Source organism: Thamnophis sirtalis, unplaced genomic scaffold (assembly GCF_051295495.1).
Source record: "Thamnophis sirtalis isolate CommonGarterSnake01/CBP01778 unplaced genomic scaffold, rThaSir2_p1.2 scaffold_12, whole genome shotgun sequence".
Taxonomy (NCBI): Eukaryota; Metazoa; Chordata; class Lepidosauria; order Squamata; family Natricidae; genus Thamnophis; species Thamnophis sirtalis.
The window spans coordinates 62,946,928-62,971,955 of NW_028261392.1; the positions used below are offsets into that span (position 1 = coordinate 62,946,928).

The window sequence follows — 25,028 nt, forward strand, 5'->3', positions numbered from 1 at the left end:
ACCACGGTTGGGTCACGTTAAAAGTAACGACGTAAGTAGGTAGTGCAAGTAAAACTATTGTAAAGTATAATCTTCTCTCGCTTGACAATGTGACTTTGCAAAGATCATTACGAAGTCCAAATTTGTAATAAAACATCCAAGTTGCTATTCTATTAATTTAACAGATAATGCATCATCTAAAATTCATCACCAGTTTTATTAATCTCCTCCCTCGTTTTTCCTCCCTTTTCAAAAGACTTTCCCACCCTATTCCTACAGGAGGATCATTCGCTCCTATTTCTCACCTTAACCAGCTGTTTAATCCAAGTTTGTATAATACCTTTGCATTCCATAGTGTTGCAGGAAATGACAGGCTTTAGACTTCTCAGGATACAGGAAAAGTTTATTTGGCAGCCAGGTTCAGAAAGTAAGCACAATGGCTAACACTGCAAATTCTGAACCACCTTCGTCATCAAAGCCTATATATTCTTATACATTCTCAAAAGCATTGCAACACGGAAATACTTAACTCATTTCTTATTGGTTATTTTGGGGGGAAAGCCTTATAAGTAGATGAGTTTTATAAAAAAAACCCGCAGTTGGATTGGGAGGAAGAGATCCACAGAACTCAAAAGCCTACTTGTAATGTTCCTACACCTTGAGTAAACTAACAAGAGTAGGCTAAAAACAGGTGAAAGTTTTTTTCAGATGGCAGGATTCATCCCCCAGGCTGACAGGCGAATTTCATTAACTCTCCTGCCATCAGCATTTCCTATTCTGGTGTTGAGGACTTTGATAATCCATGCAGATTGAGCCATTGAAAAGGCTTCCAGGCTGGGGGCTTGTCTGCCTTGAGAGCCCTACTTAGCTAAGCCTTTGTGGAGAGGAGCCTTCCGTCCCCATTGTCAATTTTTACTCAGGGTTCAAACTTCTTCGGAGAGAAGGACTCCAGCTAGCTTCAGACAATGGCAGTTTATTGAAGCCTCATCTTTCACACACACACACACACACACACACCTGATTCCCTGGCGTCGCTTTTGGTTAAGGAAAAAAGTAAGATAATTGCATTTCCATTTAGCTTCTCTGGCACCCTACCCAGGATTTATACATATTTCAAACAGTTCTTTAGTATCATAAGGAAATACACCCCCCCCCCCCCAAGAGGTGGGTTCCTACCAGTTCGCACCTATTCGGTAGAACCGGTTCGTCAAATCTACCGAACCGGTTAGAAGAGGTTCCACCAGTGGACCCAGAAAGCAGGCCACACCTACAGAAGAGGTCCCAACAAATTTTTGAAACCCACCATTGACACACACACACACACACACACACACACACACACACACACACACAGACAGACTGACACAGAGAGAGAGAGAAAGAGAAAGAAAGGAAGAAATAAATAAAGAAAAAAAGAAAAAAGAAAAAGTGAGAGAGATGAAAGAAAAAAAGAAAAAAGGGACAGAGAGACAAAAGGAAGGAGAGAGAGAGAGAGAGAGAGAGAGAGAGAACACATGGCTAGCAAGCCACTCCCACCAGGTCACATGGCCGGCAAGCCACTCCCACAAAGGAGGCCACACCCACAGAGTAGGTTTGAAATTTTTTTGAAACCCAACACTGATGGTATCATAAGGAAATATCCCCCCCCAACATACACACATTATATCCCCAATAACTATTATCGTCAGCATTTAAACTGCACCAAGAGCTGCAACCTTTAAAAGCTACACATGCATTGTTGGATTGCAGTCACTATGGAACAATTAGCGGAGTTTATTTTAGCCTTTTTTTTTTAAATGGGACTTGAGAAAAAAAATCAGATAAGATTTTTAAAGAAAAGTTTATTTTAAATACATAAACACATCAAAAAAACAAACACATGACTTAAAACAACATAGGAACAAGAAGTTCCATCGTATATCCAACAGCAGTTCCGTATCAGTTTCTTTACAGTTAGTGTTTTCCCTTCTATACATTTCTATCTTGCATTCATGGTCCCCTTATTCGTTATCCATTTTTATATACAATTCTATATTTATTTATACTTAGCTATTTATACCAAAATATTGTTTACCTATATTATGCTTTATATTCTTACTGTCATTTATTCTCTTACATACAATTATAGATATACATTCACATAGTTATTCTTTTTCTTTGCCATTCTTATACTTTTGTTATTCCATTTAAAAGGTTATAATATACAGTTTGAGTTGCTTTGTTTACCATCCCTAACACCTGTTGTAACACCACCTTATTTTTCCTTTCTTTTCTCCCTCCCTTCCTTCTCTACTTACTTCCTTCCTCCTCTCCTTCCCCTTCCTTCTTCCCTTACCTCTCCCCTACTCCTACCCTCTCTCTTCCCCTTCCTGCCCTCTCTCCTTCTCTTTCTCTCCCTTCCACCCTCCTCTCCTTTCCCTTCCTTCTTCCCTCCCTTCCCTATTTCCTTCCTCCTCTCCTTCTCCTTCCTTCTTCCCTTACCTCTCCCCTACTCCTACCCTCTCTCTTCCCCTTCCTGCCCTCTCTCCTTCTCTTTCTCTCCCTTCTACCTCCTCTCCTTCTCTTTCTCTCCCTTCCACCCACCTCTCCTTACCTCTTTCTTCTTTCCTTGCCTCTCCTCCACTCTTCCTCTTCCCTTCCTACTATCTCTCCTTCTCTTTCTCTCCCTTCCACCCTCCTCTCCTTTCCCTTCCTTCTTCCCTCCCTTCTCTCTTTCCTTCCTCCTCTCCTTCCCCTTCCTTCTTCCCTTACCTCTCCCCTACTCCTACCCTCTCTCTTCCCCTTCCTGCCCTCTCTCCTTACCTTTCTCTCCCTTCCGCCCTCCTCTCCTTCTCTTTCTCTCCCTTCCACCCACCTCTCCTTACCTCTTTCTTCTTCCCTTGCCTCTCCTCCACTCTTCCTCTTCCTTTCCTACTATCTCTCCTTCTCTTTCTCTCCAAGTCAGATAAGGTTTAACAGAACTCCGTTAAAGATTAAAAAAAAAAATTACGCATGTCAGAAAGTTGAAAGGATAAACTCGGGAAACTATAGCAGAACTCTACTTTGTTGTACCGTGAGTTTAATCACTGCAATAAAGTGAGGAGAGAGATGCCGAAGGGAGCGGGAGTTCAGAAAGTTTTCAAAGCCAGGGAGAGCTGGCCGAGCTTCATTGGAGGATGCTGGCTTCGTGTGAAGCCTAGAAAGAGTTCACTAGCATAAACAGGAAAGCCTTACATCACCCTGGTGTCTGTGTGTGTGTGTGTGTAGGGGAGGAGCCCTGCCTGCTCTCCACTCTTTGTGATCATGAATTGAGCGCAGAGCGCAGAGCGCAAGAGAGAGAGAGAGAGAGAGAGAGAGAGAGAGAGAGAGAGAGAAAGAGAGATAGAGACCTTCGCCTTTCCAGCCAGGCGAATCAGTGCCTGCCAGAGGGTTGATTAGAGCGGGTTCCTACGACTCACCATGCCCCTTCGGAGCGCGGAGGAGAAACCCAAGGATGAAACTGCTTTGGAGAGCTAAAATGGTAACACACACGCGCGCACACAAAGCTTCCTTGCTTTCCTAAAAGGCTTCTCTGCCCAGCCAGAGGGATTCATACTTTTGGGGACTCCGAGGTTTGTCTTTTGGAGAAGGGAAACCGCTCTGGTGCTGACTTCCCAGAGGGGAAAAAAGAGATTTTGAAGTCTTTTTTTTTCTTTAAAGGAAAAAACCTCCCTGCGACTTAATGCGAATTCGCGTTTGGAAACGACAAACGCCTGCAATTCTCCCTCTTAAGGGTGGGAAAGAACGGCGGGGGGTGGGAAGAGGAAGGGGGGGGGAAACGAAGGGGCTAATGAGCTTTTGTGCACATCTCGGAAGCTTTGGTAAGCCCTTCGGCCATCAAAAAGAGTTATTTTCCTATATGTGTATCTGTGTGTGTGTGTGTGTATCTTGTAGAATGGTTTATTGCAGTGATTAAACGGACGGTGCAGTTAAGTATAGTTCTGCTATAGTTTCCCCGAGTTTATCCCTTCAACTTTCTGACATGCGTAATTTTTTCTTTAAAAAAAAACTTTAATGGAGTTCTGTTAAACCTTATCTGATTTGGAGAGAAAGAGAAAGAGAAGGAGAGATAGTAGGAAAGGAAGAGGAAGAGTGGAGGAGAGGTAAGGGAAGGAGAAAGAGGTAAGGGGAGGTGGGTGGAAGGGAGAGAAAGAGAAGGAGAGGAGGGTGGAAGGGAGAGAAAGAGAAGGAGAGATAGTAGGAAAGGAAGAGGAAGAGTGGAGGAGAGGCAAGGGAAGAAGAAAGAGGTAAGGGGAGGTGGGTGGAAGGGAGAGAAAGAGAAGGAGAGGAGGGTGGAAGGGAGAGAAAGAGAAGGAGAGAGGGCAGGAAGGGGAAGAGAGAGGGTAGGAGTAGGGGAGAGATAAGGGAAGAAAGAAGGGGAAGGAGAGGAGGAAGGAAGGAAGAAGAGAAGGAAGGGAGGGAAAAAAATAAAGGGAAAATAAGGTGGTGTTACAACAGGCACTGTTAAACCTTATCTGATTTTTTTCTCAAATCCTGTTTTTTTTTTTTTTTAAAAAAAGGATAAAATAAACTCCGCTAATTGTTCCATGGTGCCTGCAATCCAAAATGCATGTGTAGCTTTTAAAGGTTGCAGCTCTTGGTGCAGTTTAAATGCTGACCATAATAGTTATTATGTGTGTATGTGTGTGTGTGTGGGGGGGGCATTTCCTTATGATACCATAGAACTATTTGAAATATGTATAAATCCCGGGTAGGGTGCCAGAGAAGCTAAATGGAAATGCAGTGATCTTGCTATGTATTCTAGCTTTTTCTCCATTGAATAGCTCGCAGTTTGGGGGGGGGGGGTATTTGGGGTATTTTTTGTATTCCGGTTGTCCTTTGGAAAGTCTCCTTTGAAAACAAATTGTGCAGCGGCTGGCTCAAAACTCGGGGAAAATGACTTTGTTTCTACTATTATTACTAAGAAATCCAAGCATTTCCTTTTTTTCCCCTTTCTTCTTCCTGTGGCAGAGCTCAATCCAAGACTGGGGCGAAGAGATAGAGGAAGGAGCAGTTTACCATGTCACTCTCAAACGGGTACAGATCCAACAAGCCGCCAACAAAGGCGCAAGATGGCTAGGGGTGAGTGCAAAAATGCCACTTTGGCATCTTGTAAAAATGCTTAGTGGACTTTGGAGTCCCCAGCTGAGAGCTGCATTCCAGGCTGCCTATATTCTAAAGCTGGGTTTTTTTCCCATTCAAATACTTTCTTCACGCTGTGTTTGGGGAAGTGTAAAGTAAGGATCAGTGATACTTTTGGCCATATAACAATACATCGCCACAGTTTCATAACAAATAGATTTTTGGTTTTGTTTTTAAGAAGACGAGGGAGGCCTAGTAATAGCTGAAAGCCTTTAATGCAGATGTTCCAACGTTTGTGCACCTGTGGGGAAACACTTGTGAATTACTCCCCTTCAAAGTTAGCAATTCTGAGCCAGGTGGACCAATTTTCAGTTGCTTTGTTCCATATTATCTTCTTTTAGATAATCACAAGAGGACACTTTGGTAAAAAGATGGCTTTAGTTTGGACGTGCCTAGCTGGGAAACTTTCCGTGGGACTTCTAAACTTCTCTGAACAAATAGTGCAGTGGTTCCCAAACTTGGCAACTTTAAGACTTGTGGACTTCAACTCCCAGAATTCTCCAGCCAGCTGGCTGGAGAATTCTGGGAGTTGAAGTCCACAAGTCTTAAAGTTGCCAAATTTGGGAACCACTGAAATAGTGGATACATATAGTCTTTGACTTTCAGCCAAAATTGAGACCAAAATTTCTGTTTCTATGTGAAACAGTTCAGTGGTTTCCAAGTTTCAAAGTTTAATGAATTTATATGCCGCCCAATCCCGAAGGACTCCGGGCGGCTTACATAAAAACAACACTAAAAGAATACAAAAAAATTTAAAATAAAGGGGAAAAGCAGGTTAAAAAGACACATCGTGCACTCAATCTTAGTGGGGCTGGACCTCGTTCATGAGGTCAACAGCCCCAGGCCTGCCGGAATAGCCAGGTCTTAGAAGACTTTCGGAAGGCCGAGAGAGTGGGGAGGGTCCGGATCTCTAGGGGTAGATCGTTCCATAGGGCCGGGGCAGCTACAGAGGAGGCCCTCCCCCGAGGAGCCACCAGACGACATTGTCTAGTCGACAATGTGGTAGGTTGCAGGCGGTATCCCCACTGTACGGGCGTACCGGTGCCTATCTGGAGCACCGGGTACCATTCCGGTACGGTGCTCTGGAGAGCCCACCCGAGTTCCTTACCTGTATTTGAGCTCCTTGGCGCTTCCATGCATGTACACGGAGGACAAGGTGTCTGCGTGATGCTCCGCCGAGCAGCTGGAGCATCGCGGAGGCATCGCAAGAGGTAAGTAAGTAAGTAAGAGCCGAGGTGGCGCAGTGGTTAAGGTGCAACTTTCAACTTCAACTTTAATAAGATTTGTATGCTGCCCACTCCCTAGGGACTCTGGTGCAGTACTGCAGGCCACTTCAGCTGACTGTTATCTGCAGTTCAGCGGTTCTAATCTCACCAGCTCAAGGTTGACTCAGCCTTCCATCCTTCCGAGGTGGGTAAAATGAGGACCCGGATTGTTGTTGGGGGCGATACGCTGACTCTGTAAACCGCTTAGAGAGGGCTGAAAGCCCTATGAAGCGGTACATAAGTTTTGAAAATAAAATAATAAATAAATAATAAAAAGTACGCATGCACACGCTGTGCACAGTTGTCAAGTGAATTTTGCTCCATTAATATGACCTCGCTTACTACAGTTGTTAAGTGGATCACTGCAGTTAAGTTAGTAACATGGTTGCTAAGCGAATCTGGCTTCCCCATTGAGTTTGCTTGTTAGAAGGTTACAAAAGGTGATCATGTGAGCTGTGACATTGCCATAAATATGAGCAAAAAGCCAAGTGTCAGGAGTTTGATCATGTGATGATGGGGATGTTGCAACAGTCATAAGTGTGAAAAATTATAAGTCACTTTTATAAGTGCCGTAGCTTCAAACAGTTACTAAATGAATGGTTGTAATTTGAGAACTACCCGTATGTATGTGTTCTTCCTCTGATTTTGTATCTGCAGTTATGTCTGTTTGCTACTAATATGTTTTAAAATGGCAAGATTATACTTTTCTGATAAATTAAATCCAAATGTGTACGTTTAATATCAAGCTGGATATCCGAGAGACCGCCTCCTGCCACATACCTCCCAAAGACCAACAAGATCTCACAGGATGGGCCTTCTCCGGGTGCCGTCGACCGGACAATGCCGGCTAGCGCCGCCCCGGGGGAGGGCCTTCTCTGTAGTTGCTCTGGCCCTGTGGAACGATCTACCTGTAGAGATCCGGACCCTTCCCACTCTCTCGGCCTTCCGGAAAGCCACCAAAACCTGGCTCTTCCGGCAGGCCTGGGGCTGTTGAACAAGGTCCAGCCCCACTTAAACGGAATGTTTGGTGTGTGTTTTTAAATTGGATCCCTTCTTTTTTAAATTGTGTCTCTCCTTTAATTTAACTTTCACTTTTATTTTTGTTTCTGTAAGCCGCCCAGAGTCCTACAAGATTGGGCGGCATATAAATTTATTAAATTGCCAATTGCTGTGCTTTACAGAGTGAACCCAGAGTTGGGATTAAATGTCAACAATTCCATTGGAGCAATGAGATACACTTTAGTTAGATACGGCAATATAGTTTTGTAGTTGGGCCAATTTTCTTTCAGTAGAGTTGATCAGAAGTATTCAGATTATCGTTTTTGTATTTTTTGTATTATCTACTATTTTTTATCTTAATTTTTATTTTCTATTTGTTCTTTTTTTCTTTTCTTTTTTTTTGATTTCTCTCCCTTCCCATCGGTGTGGGTAGGTATTGTTCAAGATTATTACTCCTACCAATACTCCTAAATAATAATTACAGTTAAATGAAAATGGATATATAATAATGCTTGAGTTAATATGAGTTACGTTGGTTGACTGTGGAGGAGATGTACCAAAACTTATTTGTAATCGATTGATATATTAAGAAAGATGCTATACCTGTTTCAAACTAAAATTAAAAAACATTTAATTAAAAAAAAAAAAAGAAATATTCAGAATGTACTTCCAGCCAATGTGGTATATACATTTGAATGTGGGATCTGTGACTTGAAGAGAAAAAAACAACATCATGCAAATACTTAGCTATAAAGCTCCCCACAAAAATTTGATCTATCATTAACTTTCAATCTAACCTACTTGGCAAGATTGCTTTGAGGAGGACGTGGAGACGCCTGTGTATATTATCTTGGCTTCATGGAAGAAAGGGAAAATATAGGTGTAAGATACATTAGTGACTCAGAACCCTGATTGAGTCAAGACTGATGGAAAATTGCTTACAAGATTATCAGGATTAACCAAGCACCCAGCATGAACAGAAACAGATGAAATGTTTCATCTTGCTTTCTTGCTGACTCCAAGAAATTGGGATTAAGAAAACAAATATCTTTACCTGTCTGCATTTTAGCGACACTGCTAATTTAGAGAAACTGACTGTTTTTGAATTATAATATAATATAATACTGCGCCCTACTTGAATCATGACTCTCAGGGAAAATGGCCTGTACCAGGGAGAGCCAGCCTAAGTGGACACATTTGAGATTTTAAGAATATGTGTATCAGCGGTGGGTTTCAAAAATTGTTCGAACCTACTCTGTGGGTGTGGCCTCCTTTGTGGGAGTGGCTTGCCGCCCATGTGACCGGATGGGAGTGGCTTGCCGCCCATGTGACCGGATATGAAGATGCCGACGACACTTGTCAGAACCACCTTAAATTACCTCGCACACAGCACTGGCATGCATAAGAATAGGATGTAAACTTGTTTTTTAAAAGGCATCTTTGGTTTGCGTTAAAACAACTTCAACACACGCAATGTTCTGATTGCACCACAAACGCAGTAGTCATCCTTACCTTTCACAGAGGCACTGAGTTTTATAAATAGGAGCATGATAGTGTAGAATAATCATATCCAAGGACCAGTGGTGGGTTTCAAAAATTTTTGGAACCTCTTCTGTAGGTGTGGCCTGCTTTCCGGGTCCACTGGTGGAACCTCTTCTAACCGGTTCGGTAGATTTGAGGAACCGGTTCTACCGAATAGGTGCGAACTGTTAGGAACCCACTTCTGATGTGTATACTCTCACAAAATAACTTCAGAGGAGGCGTATCCATTCACAAAATGGCCACCAGATCTAGTTTTAATTCATGCAGGAAACAAATTACTATCGGTCATTCTCTCTTCCGACTTGACATTATTGTTGCTTGGTTCCAGCTGTATTTTTTTTCATAACAAAGCTTGCAAACCATTAAGATAAGAGTTTGGCGTTTTATTTGCAGTATACCATTTCACACTGTTAAAAACATTCAAGTAGGAAGCCTGATACGAATGCAAGTTGCATGCAAAATAATGGAGATTATCTTGGTGTCCTAGGTGCAGGGTGTAAAAACAACGTAGGAATGGGATCACACCTTACTCCTGTGATCCCATGCCAACTCTGAAACTGTGGGATGCATAGATGTCAAACTTAAATAGTACTTGTATCCTTCTTTTGGCCCATATATATTGGAGGTTTATGCATTCTGAGAGTTACTATGAAACAGTGGCGAATATGGGTATCTCAACAAAGTAGCTATAGGATGAGTATTTGATTTTATACACAGCCATCTCTGAGTATGTCTTACATGGTACTTGTGGGACTTATATTAATTTTATCCCACAATGCACACATACACAAATAGGTTTGTGGATAAAAAAAAACAAACCTTGGGATTTTTATTATTTTATTATTGAAAAAATCGTAGGTTATGTTTTGACTAAAGGCAGACTAGGTAAGAGAAGGCAAATGTTTTAAGTTACTTGAAATCTTTTGTGGACATTCTCACTAAAGACTTGTGGTTGAAGAACTTACACATTTGCAAAATGGAAGCTATTGGTAGATTTGACCACTCACAAAAGCCTCGTTTATCAAAAGAGAAATTGGGGATGCTTTCTGAGAGTTTCTCATTCGGATAGGCATTATTGAAAAGAAGATATAAGCTGGTTAATTTATTTCAATACATACCTGTCAATTCATTACCGACACTCTTGAAATATAATTGAAACAACAGCTTTAGATTTTGTATTATGATACAACCAAGTAGGGAAAGCGAATTTTGCAAAACTTATAGATAGGCTGTATTGCTAGTTTCCCCTTTTTCATATTCTGGAGGAGTACAAAGTGTTCTTAGCAGAACGGATGAATTCAAATCTGCTTCCTTTGGTGGCAGATTTCCCATCAATGCCTTCTGTTTATAGCGAAAAACTAGTTTTTTAAAAATATAATATTTGCACACAGATGGCAGCTTTTCCTAGGGCTCAAGGCCACCAAGAGTACTTGTATGTCCACTAGGTGAGAATCTGTTTTTTGTATGAAGTTGAGAATTCGAAAAGACCCATTATGGCTGATTTGGGATATGAAGAATGCCAAAATGTTTAGCTGGTTTAGCGTTAACAATTTTGGAAGGCCATCGTGATTTTATTGAAAGCAATTCAGTGCAATCGTGTCATTCTGAACCCAAAATAATAGTGCTACTTGGAAGAGCAATCATCTCTCCCTCTTTTCGGAGCAAAAATCTTCTGATTGTCTCATTCTGGGCTGGAGGAACGAACTGTCCAGTGAGAATGCATATCTGCAGCCAGATTAAATTGTATCGGCTTGTAAAATGTCTGTACAACATGCCAAATCCCACTGATTCCTGGTGAGATAGAATAATGAGAAAATAGCACATTGATATGAGACCCTGAAGTCACTGGTGTGGGAAAGAGGGAGATAAAAGCGACAGAGGGAATTAAGAGGAGAACTGCAGATGTCAAGTATGGAATGACAGTGGGGAACATAGTTAAAAGTTTGTTTCTAGAAGAAAATTCTCCATTTAGGGCAGTTTTCTTTATATTAGGGTCACCTCTGCTTTCTACCATAATATATTATTCTTTCTCATACTTAGCTTTAATAGAAGCAACATAATTTCAAGAGAAAAACTAGTTCTGAGATCAGCAATCCATAGTTCCTGGCCTAAATCCTTTAAATTTTTCATTTTTTTTTCTTGCCACCAATCCAGAAGCAAGAAAGATGGCTTAAGTTGGCTTAAACCTGCTGGGAATTAATTTTGGAGAGAAATAAAAAGAGGTCGGGCCCACACAATTCTTAAAAGCAGCCCACCATAAAACTAATCACACTTTGTAGAGTAATGGTACAAGGATTTTGTTATTCATTTAGTAAGTTGATTTAATTCACTGTCAGCAAGACTTAAAACTGGGAACTGCTGGTTTCCGCATGGGTCAGCAAGGGATATTTTTTTTAGTATAGTTTGAAATTTAGTCTTGTTTCTTTGAAAGGTTTCATTTCCTAGTCCTCGATAATCTGCTGTTCCAGGAAAATAACTGCTTTTATCTTTGTGAAGCTAGGCATTTCTCTCTCCTTCTCAAGTTATATGCAAAATAGCTTAAGTATGTGCCAACTATATCAATATAGCTATACTTTAGGCACACAAAACGTGTGAGGGAAAAATATCAACTTTTCAGTTGTGCAGAAGATAAAATAAATGATTATAGATAGACTGATAGCTTTAGAATATTTAGAAGTTGGCAAATGCCTCAATAATTCTTTGTTGTGGAATAAATTATCGTTGTAGTTATTTTTCACAGTGTGGAATGAAGAGTTATAATTTGAGAGCCTGTAAGAATCTTGTGTAAGAGTTGATCCACTAATAATTGGATTCTGTATGCTGTTTATTTCCAATAACACAAATGCTCTCTTTCTAATGGAGGTATTGTTCCTATTGTTAAGAACTTCAAAGGAAGGTGGTCTATCTTCATCCACTCCAACTTATCTCCCTCACCCCCCAGATGTGTTCATGATATCTTTGTTCCATAAGGTCTATCTGCTTTTCAGGAGGAGGCCTTGTGACTGTCCTCTCCCTCTGATATACATAAACATGACCGCTTCAGGTTTCACTTCCCTGTTAACCAGAAATCTCTCAATGGCCCATTGACATATTTATTGTAGATGAATAAGTCAGTCCGGGCAGATTACAGCAAAAAATGTCAATGTTCTCTCTTGCCTACTTAGATGCTTCATTTGATTGTAAAATATATATTTGCTTAGTCTTGCTACGTTGCAAAACCCACAAAACGTATTAGTGCATTATTTCACAGTTAAGGAAAAACCATCAATGCATGATTTCATTTCATTTCATTTCATTTATTAATAGCAATAGTAGCAGTAGACTTATATACCGCTTCATAGGGCTTTCAGCCCTCTCTAAGCGGTTTACAGAGAGTCAGCATATTGCCCCCAACAATCTGGGTCCTCATTTTACCCACCTTGGAAGGATGGAAGGCTGCGTCAACCCTGAGCCGGTGAGATTTGAACCGCTGAACTGCTGATCTAGCAGTAGCCTGCAGTGCTGCATTTAACCACTGCGCCACCTTGGCTATTATATTTATATGCCGCCCTTTCCCCCCGAAGGGGACTCAGGGCGGCTAACAAATCAAATCAGGGAAGGGGGGGTACAGACAAAAAAATAAAAAACGAAACATAACAATACATAATTTAAAAACACACAACAGTCATACCATTCGAGACGGGGGCAACAGCTCTTTAGCCCCAGGCCTGTCGGAACAGCCAGGTTTTAAGGGCTGTGCGGAAGGCCTGGAGGGTGGTGAGGGTTCGAATCTCCACGGGGAGTTCGTTCCAAAGGGTCGGAGCAGCCACAGAGAAGGCTCTCCTCCGGGTAGTCGCCAGTCGACACTGGCCGGCGGATGGAATTCGGAGGAGGCCTAATCTGTGGGATCTAATCGGTCTAGTGGAGGTAATTGGCAGCAGGCGGTCTCTCAAGTACCCAGGTCCAATACCATGAAGGGCTTTATAAGTGACGACTAGCGCCTTGAAGCGTATCCGGAGACCAATAGGCAGCCAGTGCAGCTCGCGGAGGATAGGTGTTACGTGGGTGAACCGAGATGCACCCACGATCGTTCGATGATAATATATACACACACACACACACTATGGACTGTTCCATTATTCAGATCCTGAGCCATCCTTTTCCTAACCCGTGAAGCTGCTCACACAAAGGTAGCAGAAATACATTTGTCGGATGGAATTTAGAATCGCTACTGTATTTGGGTTCTTTGATATACTGAGATTGTTGAAAGTATTCAACAATATAATCAGTCCCGTTATGATTTTAAGCAGTTTTACACAAAGGAAGGTGTTGCCACCTTGCTAATTGTTGCCTTGCTTTTGAAACCTTTGTCATAGAGTAAATAAATTCAAGGAACAGGAAAAGAGAAGTTTGTAATGTGGAGAGAGAACTCTTGCTTATTGTGAGGACAAAGAAGTTTATAAACAGACATGGGGGTTCTTGTTTTCAGCTTTGAAACTGTATTTAAGGGTGTGCTTCCCCACCACCATCTCTCTTGGGTCAGATAAGTTTATTAATGTGTGTGCGTTTTTCAAGATTTCCTGGGCCATACCAGTTTAATCGTGAATTGCCCCTTGGATTTCTTACAGTTTGACACTGACAGTCAGAACTTTTCGTAGGATTGAGGAAAATTCCCTTTATGAAGAGTATATAAGTAGATTATTTTTTGCCACATTTATTGCCACAGCGCTTTAATTCTCTGAAACAATTTCAAACAGGGAGAATCAGTGGAAAGCCAGCCGCCACATGACTTCTGCCAAGAGGGGTGTGTGCACAAGTAGCCTTTTTATAGTCTGGAGAGGAGCCTAATGACCACCAGTTGAGTGCAATTACCTCCTGTAATTGCATAATTGTTCCTAACGACTATTAGCTCTTCGGTGCCGGACATCCAGGAACAACTCACTACTGGCTTCCGGCTCACTTTCCCTTGTCTCCTCCCTACTGGTCCAAGGCTCAGGTGCTTCTTGGTGGCCAACCAGCCTCTCTGCGCCCTGCTCGGAGTCAGAACCCTGTCTGGGGTCCTCCACATCCTCCAGAGCCGACTCAGAAGACCCCTCGCTGTCGGAGTCTGGTGGCAGCTCCAACGGCTCCTGCTGGGCCACAACACTCCCCTATATGCACCCTTTTTTTCATTCTCTTTGGAAAAAATAAGGAGAGTTATTCGGGCATAATTTTAGTAAACTCAAAAGTTAAGATTCAAGTTCTACTATATGCAGAACTGTACCCTCAGTTCTGTTTCTTGGGCCTGCTATTTTGGAGCTAGTTTTTAGAGCACCACAGTACAGTTAATCATAATAGGATACTTCCCTTAAATAGCGAAGCTTGTAATTTAGACATGTTTGGTCCCCGGAGTGAGAAAAATGCATATTTGTAGCATAATGGCCATGTATGAATTTGAAGCTATTGGTTTATGTGCTCTTGGATGCTTCCTTTGTTCAAAATAGTTCCTTGTCTTCAGAAAGCCTTGAAAGGGAGCTGTCCCGATGGTCTCATTGTAGCCAAAAGGTCACAGAGAAAAGTTCACAGAGAACTGTGTTAAGCCACTTTTTCTTCTATAGAGTGGAAGCCAGGTTTCCATCCCCTTTGTGCCTTCTAAGATGGCTCCTTAGCTGAGGTCATGTAACTAGAAAGCCTGCCAAGAGCAAAAATGTTTGCAAGTTATAGCAGTTTTCCTCTTCCAATAAATAAGTTGATACATAAATGTTGAATTCCTGAGCCCGTTGTTTTAACCATAGTATTTCTGGTTTTATAAACCCTTCCCATCACATTTTGTTGTACAATATCTTTGCATGTACAATTATAGAAAACTTTTGTCATCTCTTTGGAAATTTAGCTTGGATTGGAAAGAACTTTTCCCCCCATTCTGGAATGCAATAGCAATAGCAGTTAGACTTATATACCGCTTCATAGGGCTTTCAGCCCTCTCTAAGCGGTTTACAGAGTCAGCATATCGCCCCCAACAACAATCCGGGTCCTCATTTTACCCACCTCGGAAGGATGGAAGGCTGAGTCAACCTTGAGCCGGTGAGATTTGAACAGCCGAACTGCAGAACTGCAGTCAGCTGAAGTAGCCTGCAGTGCTGCATTTAACCCCTGCGCCACCTCGGCTCTTTTGAATGCTTTTCAAGAGCAAAATATCCAGAAGTTTATTCCAGAATTAAAACTTATAACGCTAGCCTTTTCAGGAGGATAAAAGTTTCATTCCATCCCACCTGCCTTTAGTAGCAATGGGCTTGTGTTTCTTTAGAGAGGTGAATGTGGGACATATATCACCCTTTCCCTGACTGGGCTGGGAAGTACATAAATGTGCATTTTGCAAGATCATTTAATAATTTTTTAAAAAGAAAATTGTGGAAGACAAATAGGGATATCCATTAATTTAATACCAGGTCACAGTTCTGCAGTTCATTTCTGACATTGTGTGGGAAAGAAGTAGGAAATCCAGAAATTAATGGGCCACAACTACATGGATTCACTAACTTTTGCATTCTTACTGTATCAAGGAATTGTGATGAATCTGGGTCTCTTTCACATCTGTCATAATTGCCAGAAGGCATTCCCAACTATGTTATATTTAGGCCTGCGATATATCCCTTCTTTTAGCAATAGCAATAGCAGTTAGACTTATATACCGCTTCATATGGCTTTCAGCCCTCTCTAAGCGGTTTACAGAGTCAGCATATTGCCCCCACAGTCTGGGTCCTCATTTTACCAACCTCGGAAGGATGGAAGGCTGAGTCAACCCTGAGCCGGTGAGATTAGAACCGCTGAACTGCAGATAACAGTCAGCTGAAGTGGCCTGCAGTACTGCACCCTAACCACTGCGCCACCTCGGCTCGTATGCATGGCAATGCACCCGTAAGTGTGTAATAGTGCACAAAATCTTTTTAACTGCATAGCCATGTTGCTTGTCTAGTAGCTAAAAAGTTTTATATATAATTACGTGAACTGTGTATATATGTTTACTTCTCTTATTTCTCATCATACGCTAAATAATAACAATAGTTTTTCTAAATAAAACATAATAAAAGATCTTTGATTGCTTAGACCTGGTATCAGTTCCAGGATTTCAGAAAGTCTTAGGCAAAGAATGAAAATTAGATGTGTGGAAATGCAGGTTTCTTAGTTGCCCTGCAGAAATGGAGAATGATAGTTTTGTTGCAATCATACATCATTAATTAATTTTGGAAACTTCCAGCAATTGCCAATCTACCCACAGTTGGGATAAACTCAGGAAAAAGCATGAATGCCCAATGTTTCTGATTTATTCCTCCATTTCCACTGCTCTTGCATTTCACACTTCAACCTGCAGTGCTAGGAAAGATAGGCATGAAAGAGCAAAATCAAATTAGATTCAAGAAGTGCAAATTTTTGCCCAAAGATTTCTGCTACTCAATCATAGTTATATTTGTTTTTTTCCAGTGTCTTAAATAGCCCTTCCCTCCATTCAGAGCTGTGTGATAATGTATCAACATACATGTTGATTCTGATTTTCAGTTGGACAGTTTTGTTGGCATAACATGGGAAAATATGAGAGGCCTTTTTAAAATATTACATTGTAATATTCCATAGCCTATTCACATTCCTTAGAAGCAATGTGCTCCTTAATGTTATAGCAAAAGCTTACCCTGAGATGAACTTGACTCCTAGATGAAATTGCTAATTTTTTTTATCTGATTGACATCTTTAAAGTGGATCAGCATTAAAACCAGTAGAGGGTTTCAAATTTTTTTGGAACCTACTCTGTGGGTGTGGCCTCCTTTGTGGGAGTGGCTTGCCGGCCATGTGACCCGGTGGGAGTGGCTTGCCAGCCATGTGTTTTCTTTCTTTCTTTCTTTCTTTCTTTCTTTCTTTCTTTCTTTCTTTCTTTCTTTCTTTCTTCCTTCCTTCCTTCCTTCCTTCCTTCCTTCCTTCCTTCCTTCCTTCCTCTCTCTCTCTCTCTTTCCTTTTGTCTCTTTTTTCTTTTTTTCTTTCATCTCTTTCTCACTCTTTTTCTTTCTTTTTTATTTATTTATTTCTTCCTTTCTCTTTCTCTCTCTCTCTCTCTCTTTCTCTCTCTCTCTCTCTCTCTCTCACCTCTCTCTCTCTCTCTCTCTCACCTCTCTCTCTCTCTCTCTCTCTCTCTCTCTCTCTGTCAGTCTGTCTGTCTCTGCGTGTGGGGGGGCAGTGGTGGGTTTCAAAAGTTTTTGGAACCTCTTCTGTAGGTGTGGCCTGCTTTCCGGGTCCACTGGTGGAACCTCTTCTAACCGGTTCGGTAGATTTGACGAACCGGTTCTACCGAATAGGTGCGAACTGGTAGGAACCCACATCTGATTAAAACCCAGTAGCACAGTCCTATAGATGTGTATTTAGCTATAACTTTGATTGGTGGTGGTGTAGTATTATTGATTACCTCTATCAAATACTTCATAAAATAAGTATCCAAGATAGTAAGAATAATGCAAAGAGAAAAATTGGGTAGATAATAAATCTGTCTAACCTTTCTTACTGTAGGAGTGTTTTGTTTTGACAGTGTTTGCCCAGCAAACATCTAGTGGAAACATATTCCTTTCATTTAGATTTATAATAGGCTTACAAATAGATTTTCCCATGGATGAAATGAAAACTGGCCAAGGCAGTTATCGTATTTTTCGGAGTATAAGATGCACCTTCCTCTCCCCAAAAGAATGTGGAAATGTTGGTGTGTCTTATACACCAAATAGAACCATATTTTGGCTTCCAGAAGCCCCACCCCCAAATCCCATTTTTGCAAAAAAAAGGTCTGTTTTTCACAAAAATGGGGGCATTTTTGCCTTCCCCCAGTCCTGCTGAAGCCTGCAGAGTGCTTCTGGGGGCCGTGGAGGACAATTTTTTTTTCTTACTTACCTCACTTGTACTTTAACTCCTCTTTTGTTAAGCTAACTCTAAACAAATTGTATCATTCCTTGCTTTTTCAGTCATAAGCTATCTGGAATTTCTTAGTCCCATATTTATTCTGAATATAGTCAATCCATCTTCTCCATTCCAGCTTGTATTTCTCATCTGAATGGTCCTTAAAATATGCTGATATTTTAGCCATCTCTGCTAAGTTTGTTACTTTTAATGTCCATTCTTGAATAGTAGGCAATTCTTCCTTCTTCCAGTATTGCACCACCAGCAGTCTTGCTGCCGTTGTTAGGTTCAAAATCAAATTAGTCTCTATAAGAGTACAATCAGTAGTTATACCTAACAGAATAACTGAGGGGTAAACTTTATCCCCTTTTTAAAAATATTTTGCATAATCCACCATAGTTTTATCCAGAATGCTTTAACCTTTTTACAAATCCACCATAGAATGTGACAACTATTTCAATGTAGGAATGTTTGAAAGAAACTAAACCAATGAAGTAAAACTTGATTACAAGGTGTTGCCATAACGGTGTGAATTTAGCGTAAGGCTAAGGAGCAAACTACATCCTTTTCAGTGCAGTAATGAATCTTGAATCGTTCCACTAAATGTACGTTCTATGACGATTCTCAGTCATCTAGATCAGTGTTTCTCAACCTTGGCAACTTGAAGATATCCGGACTTCAACTCCCAGAATTCCCCAGCCAGCATTCGCTGGCTGGGGAATTCTGGGAGTTGAAGTCCGGACATCTTCAAGTTGCCAAGGTTGAGAAACACTGATCTAGATGTCCCAAATATGTTTATTTTTCCCCCCCAAAAGGCAACTGAACTGTTTTTTTCTTGAGGAAGAAAATGAAGAAGTTTTGCTTCTTGTCCAAGAAGCTTCATTGGTTCTGGATGGTGGGAGATGGAAGGAAGGACTATCAGAATTATCCTCACCTCCCTCCACCGTCCAGTCAAAACTGATGAAGCTTCTTGGATGAGAAGCTAAAGTCTTCTTTCTCAGGAAAAAAATAGTTCAGTTGCCCTTTTTTGGGGAGGGGGGGAGTCTGCTAAATGTAGCATTTAAAAAAAATAATTGATAAATGAAGCAAAACATTTATATTGAGTCCTATCTCAATTAGGAAAAGTCCAGTTTAACTGTCTTTTGAGTTTGTTATCTTTTCATTGTGACAAATATCTTCTTGGGCAAAGGAAAATAATTTATCTCCTATATATAGATGCTTATTTAGGTTTGACCAGAAATTATTATAAACAATGCGTCCAGAGATTACATTACCCAGAGAAGTTAATTGAATATAGTCTGCTGGGGGGAATTTGCAAATTGCTTGCCCTGACAGCTTTCTTTGATGGAAACTATTACATTCATACATGGCATATGTCTCATTTTACGAAGCATATTTCCCCTCTGGCTCTGTTGCTTACCAAATTGTAGTTGGTTATTTGTATGATTATTGATATGCCTGCAACAGTGATATTTATAATCACTGTTATTTGTTTTCTAGAAAGCCCCTTAATAATGCAGAAATCTGGCAACTGCAAAGTAATTATTTTAATATTTTAAGTTAGTACCATTGCTTTTCACAAAATTCTATTTTACATCATACTATCAGTTCTTATAGTTTACAATATCAATATAAAATAGTTTACCTGCAGAGGTTCGTGATTGTTTATTATTTCATCTTATTTATTTTCCTTCATTCTATAGTTTTATTACAATTATATTAATTCCTAATACATTTACTTTTATCGCAAAAGACCTTAAATATACAGTCTTAGTGGTATTGATATCACGACTATGGTGTGTTCTATAATATGAATTTGTAGTATTTAAGTTACACTATTAACACAATGGGATGGATATAATTTTATCTTTTAACGATATGTTATGCTGGTCAATTACTAAAATAAAAAGACTACTACTATTAGTAGTACTATTACTACTGTTGCTGTTGCTGATTGAGTATGAGGGAAGGATATGAATAAATAGAACAAGCATTCTGTATATAAACACAGAAACTAAACTTTAAATTTGCATGTGGGTAGCTACAGTTTAATATGTACTACTTTTGTTCCTTCTTAGAGCAGCAATCAAGTATATGAAATAAAAAAAGTGTCTTTTGACAAATCAAGTTCTAAATGTACTGTATTTCATTGCATAATCAAAGTAGATGCTGAGGAATTTTGAGGGCATTTCAGTCGGTCATCATTTTTAATCCCCCATTCCCGTCCTATCCCCGCCCACAATTTTCTTTTCTTTTTTTAAATTGAAATTTAAAAAAAAAAGATTTTACAAATATTTTCCTCCCTCCCACACACTCCCCACCCGAGCCCATCTCCCCCCCCAACCTCCCCCCCGACTTCCCAGAGCATAAATCTTTAACAATCATATTCTAAAATAAACTAAAAAATAACTTGGCTTCGTCTTTCATTTGTGCTTTAACTCCTCTTTTGTTAAGCTAGCTATAAACAAATTAAATCATTCCTTGCTTTTTCAATCATAAGCTATCTGGAGTTTTTTTTAGTCCCGTATTTATTTTGAATATAGCCAATTCATCTTCTCCACTCCAGTTTATATTTCTCGTCTGAATGGTCCTTAAGATATGCTGATATTTTAGCCATCTCTGCTAAGTTTGTTACTTTTAATGTCCATTCTTGAATAGTAGGCAAATCTTCCTTCTTCCAGTATTGCGCCACCCCGCCCACAATTTTCAAAGCCAGGTGTAACATCAACTTCATTTCTTACGATCTCAGAACTATTGTTGATAATAGTCTGGGTTTGACAGCTTTGGCTCCAGTGGCGCTTCGGGTCATTTTAGGCTGGATCTGGAGCCAAAAGAGGCCCACAGCTTCAGCTGCCGTCTGAGGAAGCCTTGCTCCAAATCCAGAGCTGTCCCGAACAGCTTCAAACTGCTGTTCCAGCTTTGGTTGATTTTGCTAGGTTCAGCTCTGTAGTATGGAGTTGGAGAGGAGGATGATAACTATTGTTATCATCCCGAGGTGGTGCAGTGGTTAGGGTGCAGCACTGCAGGGTACTTCAGCTGACTGCTATCTGCAGTTCAGCGGTTCAAATCTCACCGGCTCAAGGTTGACTCAGCCTTCCATCCTTCCGAGGTGGGTGAAATGAGGACCCAGACTGTGTGGGCAATATGCTGACTCTGTAAACTGCTTAGAAAGGGCTGAAAGCCCTATGAAGCGGTATATAAGTCTAACTGCTATTGCTATTGCTAGATGGCTGTAGGATGGAGCCAAAGGTATTAGTTATTCACCTGTGTTTATCTTTCTGGTGGAGCATTAGGCTAAGGGTGGGGAAGGAATCACTCATTTGGAACAGGTACTTGATATTGCTTTTGCTGGCCTAGCTCACCCAAATGACATTTTGTGGTTGAAATGCACTGATTTATTTGAAACTGGTAGCTTTATTTTTTGAATTAGGACCAAGCCAAAGTTATTCAGTGGTCTGATGTTCGTCCATGGAATGTTAACAACAACTGTAGTAAGCAAGGAATTGCTAATTCAAGGCAGTCATTTCCATAGTACAACTGGAAATGAGCGTGTTGCATCTTCCATAGCAGACAAGTTTTATAATAATTCCATCTATTTCTGCACGACTTCTGTTATATGAGAAGGAAAGTCATTGTCCCATAATCATCGCCTTCATGTTATTTATGATTACAGAAGTATCTCCAAGTGTATAAATAATACATTTCACTGAATCCACCATGAATTTCTTACATAAAGACAAAGTGTAAAGCAAGATAGACATTAAACTGCCTATTGCGATTAAAGCTCATCCTGAATGTTTCAGAAATTTGTCATGATGACATGCTGAAATTAACTCCCCGTTCATTAACTTAAACTAACATTGACATCAGATAGGGAGTTAATGAAAAATAAAATCCTTTTTCTTCAGAAACTTCCTTAAGGGAGCCAAGATCTATTAAGTGAATTATTGCAATATACTTTACTCACTGAGATCAAGGAAAAAATGTGAAGTTAATGAAACACAAAGCTTTTTTTTTTCTTGTCTGAAATAACCCTGAGGAATTCACGCTTTAGTGAATTGTAGCAATGTATTTCTCATCTATATGATTTTTTAAATTATCCATTTCTCTTGCATCCACTTATTTTCACAAGTAAAATATAAAGTACTTTTGGACTTTGTGGCATCATTTGGTATCCTTCTCCAAGGCCCAGAATAGCAATTCATGGAAAAACACGTTTTCTGGGAAATAGGAACTGTCGAGTCAGCAGCTGGGATGAAATCAAGGGAGCTGGCAGAGAATTTGAACCCACAGCTTTGTAGTCCAGAGCCAAAACTGCTATCTTTTGAACGGGCAGTTATGTTAATTAAATGTGGGTATTCCAAGTACTTCCTTAGAATAATATTATTACTCCTGATCCTTCTATTTTTCTTGAGCAGATTTAGTGCTGGTTATGCTTTCTTCATGAACTGGCTGCAGATGTTTTCAATTGCTCCTTAATTTTTGTTTCATGTTCTTATACATGCAGTAGCTTCTCTTGCAATTCCATTCTATATTACTTTTACGGTGGTTATCGAGCAGATAGCTGTTCCTGTCAAAAGCATTGCCGGATGTTCAGGTACAAGTCATTAATGGAAAAGTAGAGGAATAAAAATAGGAAAAATATAAGGTGTATGTTTTGGTCCTATAACTAGTTTTTAGTTTTGAAAAGCACCGCTATTAGTGGCTTTAGAGTAAATGGACCAAGTTCATCTGAACTATTTTCAGGCCTGGAGTTAATGTATGCTTAAAATGTGATTAACTTCTTGTAGGCAAATCTTCCTTCTTCCAGTATTGCGCCACCAACAATCTAGCTGCAGTTATTAAGTGCAAAATCAAATTAATCTCTACAGCTGTACAATCAGTAATTATACCTAACAAAAATAACTGAGGGGTAAACTTTATCCTTTTTTAAAGAACGTTTTGCATAATCCACCATATTTTTATCCAAAATGCCTTAACCTTTTTGCAAGTCCACCATATATGAAAATATGTAGCGTCGAGAGAGTCACATCTCCAGCATTTGGGTTGTAAGTTCGGATACATAGAAGCCAACTTTTTAGGATCTAAATGCCATCTATAAAACATCTTATAAAAGTTTTCTCTCAAGTTTTGGGCTTGTGTAAATTTTACATTTCTTACCCAGATCCTTTCCCATGTAGCCAACATTATTGGTTCTTCAATATTTTGAGCCCACTTTATCATACAATCTTCAACTAGTTCTGTTTCGGAATCCATCTGTATTAATACATTGCGTATTCTCTTTATATGCATTAAACTTTGATCTCTTATTTGTTAATGCGATTAACTTCTTGAAGGATGTTAAATGTAGATGTATATAACCAAATGAGGTAAATAAAAATATGCTTTACCTTTTGCTTTCACTGAGTAGTCCATCAAAGAGCCGAGGTGGCGCAGTGGTTAAATGCAGCATCACAGGCTACTTCAGCTGACTGCAGTTCTGCAGTTCGGCTGTTCAAATCTCACCGGCTCAGGGTTGACTCAGCCTTCCATCCTTCCGAGGTGGGTAAAATGAGGACCCGGATTGTTGTTGGGGGCAATATGCTGACTCTGTAAACCGCTTAGAGAGGGCTGAAAGCCCTATGAAGCGGTATATAAGTCTAACTGCTAACTGCTAAAGACACAAACCACCTGTTGTTTTGTATATGAAGTCTGTTTAGACAGACAGAGTAGTGTGGCACCTAATTGAGTATGAAGTGTTTAGACAGATGTAATTATGTGGCACCTAATTGTGTTCTTGGAAGCACAGACATGTTTCTAATTGCGCTGCAGAATCCACCCATAACGCCATATTGAATGTTTCAGCCTGCTGCTAATTTGGCCATGTTCTATTTGGCTCATGTGTATATCAAGCAATGAGACTTCCATCTTTCTGCAGACCAAAACAGCTTTTCTATTTTGCAAAACAGCATCTAGAAAGCAAGAGAAAGAACTGAGAAAACCATATTCACGTTGCTAAATCCTGCATCTTCGTTGATGATGAAATACTCAAGTTTATGTATCTGTGTCAAATACATACATGTTTTATGTCAGGAGGAATGAATAATCTCCTCCTGGGAATGGACTTTTGTTTTGTTACAAAGTCTATTCTAGCTACTCCTCCCTTTCCGCATCGTCTAAATTCAGAGGAACTCTCTCTTATCTTTCACAGGTTAAACAAATTGTTTCTGAATTTCCTGGGTAAATCTTTTCCCTTGCTTTTCTCTTTTTAAAAGTTTTTTTTCTGCTTTCTTGTTACAATGCTTTCTACGGTTAAAATATACTCACCACGGTTCGCCCACATAACACCTATCCTCCGCGAGCTGCGCTGGCTACCTGTTGATCTCCAGGTGCGCTTCAAGGTGCTACTTACCACCCATAAAGCCCTCCATGGTAGTGGATCTGAGTACTTGAGAGACCGCCTTCTGCCGATTACCTCCCTCCGTCCCATCAGATCGCACAGATTGGGCCTCCTCCGAATTCCATCTGCCAGTCAGTGCCGACTGGCGACTACGCGGAGGAGAGCCTTCTCAGTAGCAGCTCCGACCCTTTGGAACGATCTCCCCGTGGAGATTCGCACCCTCACCACAGTCCAGATCTTCCGCACAGCCCTTAAGATCTGGCTATCCCGTCAGGCCTGGGGATAAGATCCTAATCCGCCCCACCCGAATGCTGAATGAATGTTGTGTTTTACTGTTTTATTTTATTTTATTCACATATTTTATGTTTTGTCTTGCACTCCTTTCCCACAAATTGTAAGCCGCCCTGAGTCCCCTCAGGGAAAAGGGTGGCCTATAAATGCCAAATAAAACTCTAAAAAAAACCTCTCTAATCTCAAACCAGAGTCACTTTTTCCAATCCGGTTTACCAACACTGCAGTAGATTTGAATAATACAAAATTTTGTGCTCTTGCAATGTAGTGTAATTAATAGGGGCAGAAACTTTTAAGATCCGTATTTACTCACCTGGAATTGCTCTGTTTCTATGGATTTTGCAGGAGGAGAGCAGTTTAGCAGCCATAATGCATTCTTTGGAAGGCAGAAAAGAAATGTGGCGATTTTCAGAGAGAATGGAACGGAACTTTTATAACTCGAATATAAATATGTTGACATATTGAAAAGTTTTTCATAAATGTCACAAAGCTACTCATGTGTCTCATAGGAGCGGGACTGCAAT

General features: G+C 40.4%; 1 protein-coding gene across 3 annotated transcripts in view; it reads left to right on the forward strand.

Moving 5' to 3' along the window:
* Positions 1–3,322: 3,322 nt before the first annotated feature.
* RGL1 (ral guanine nucleotide dissociation stimulator like 1) overlaps positions 3,323–25,028 on the forward strand; it is a 110,123-nt gene continuing 88,417 nt past the window's right edge. For all 3 annotated transcript variants that reach the window (XM_087726979.1, XM_087726981.1, XM_087726980.1), the window contains exons 1-2: positions 3,323–3,478; positions 4,969–5,079. In XM_087726979.1, the coding sequence (XP_087583105.1) occupies positions 3,452–3,478; positions 4,969–5,079 (138 nt within the window). In that variant the 5' untranslated portion in view covers positions 3,323–3,451. The remainder of the gene's footprint in view (positions 3,479–4,968; positions 5,080–25,028) is intronic.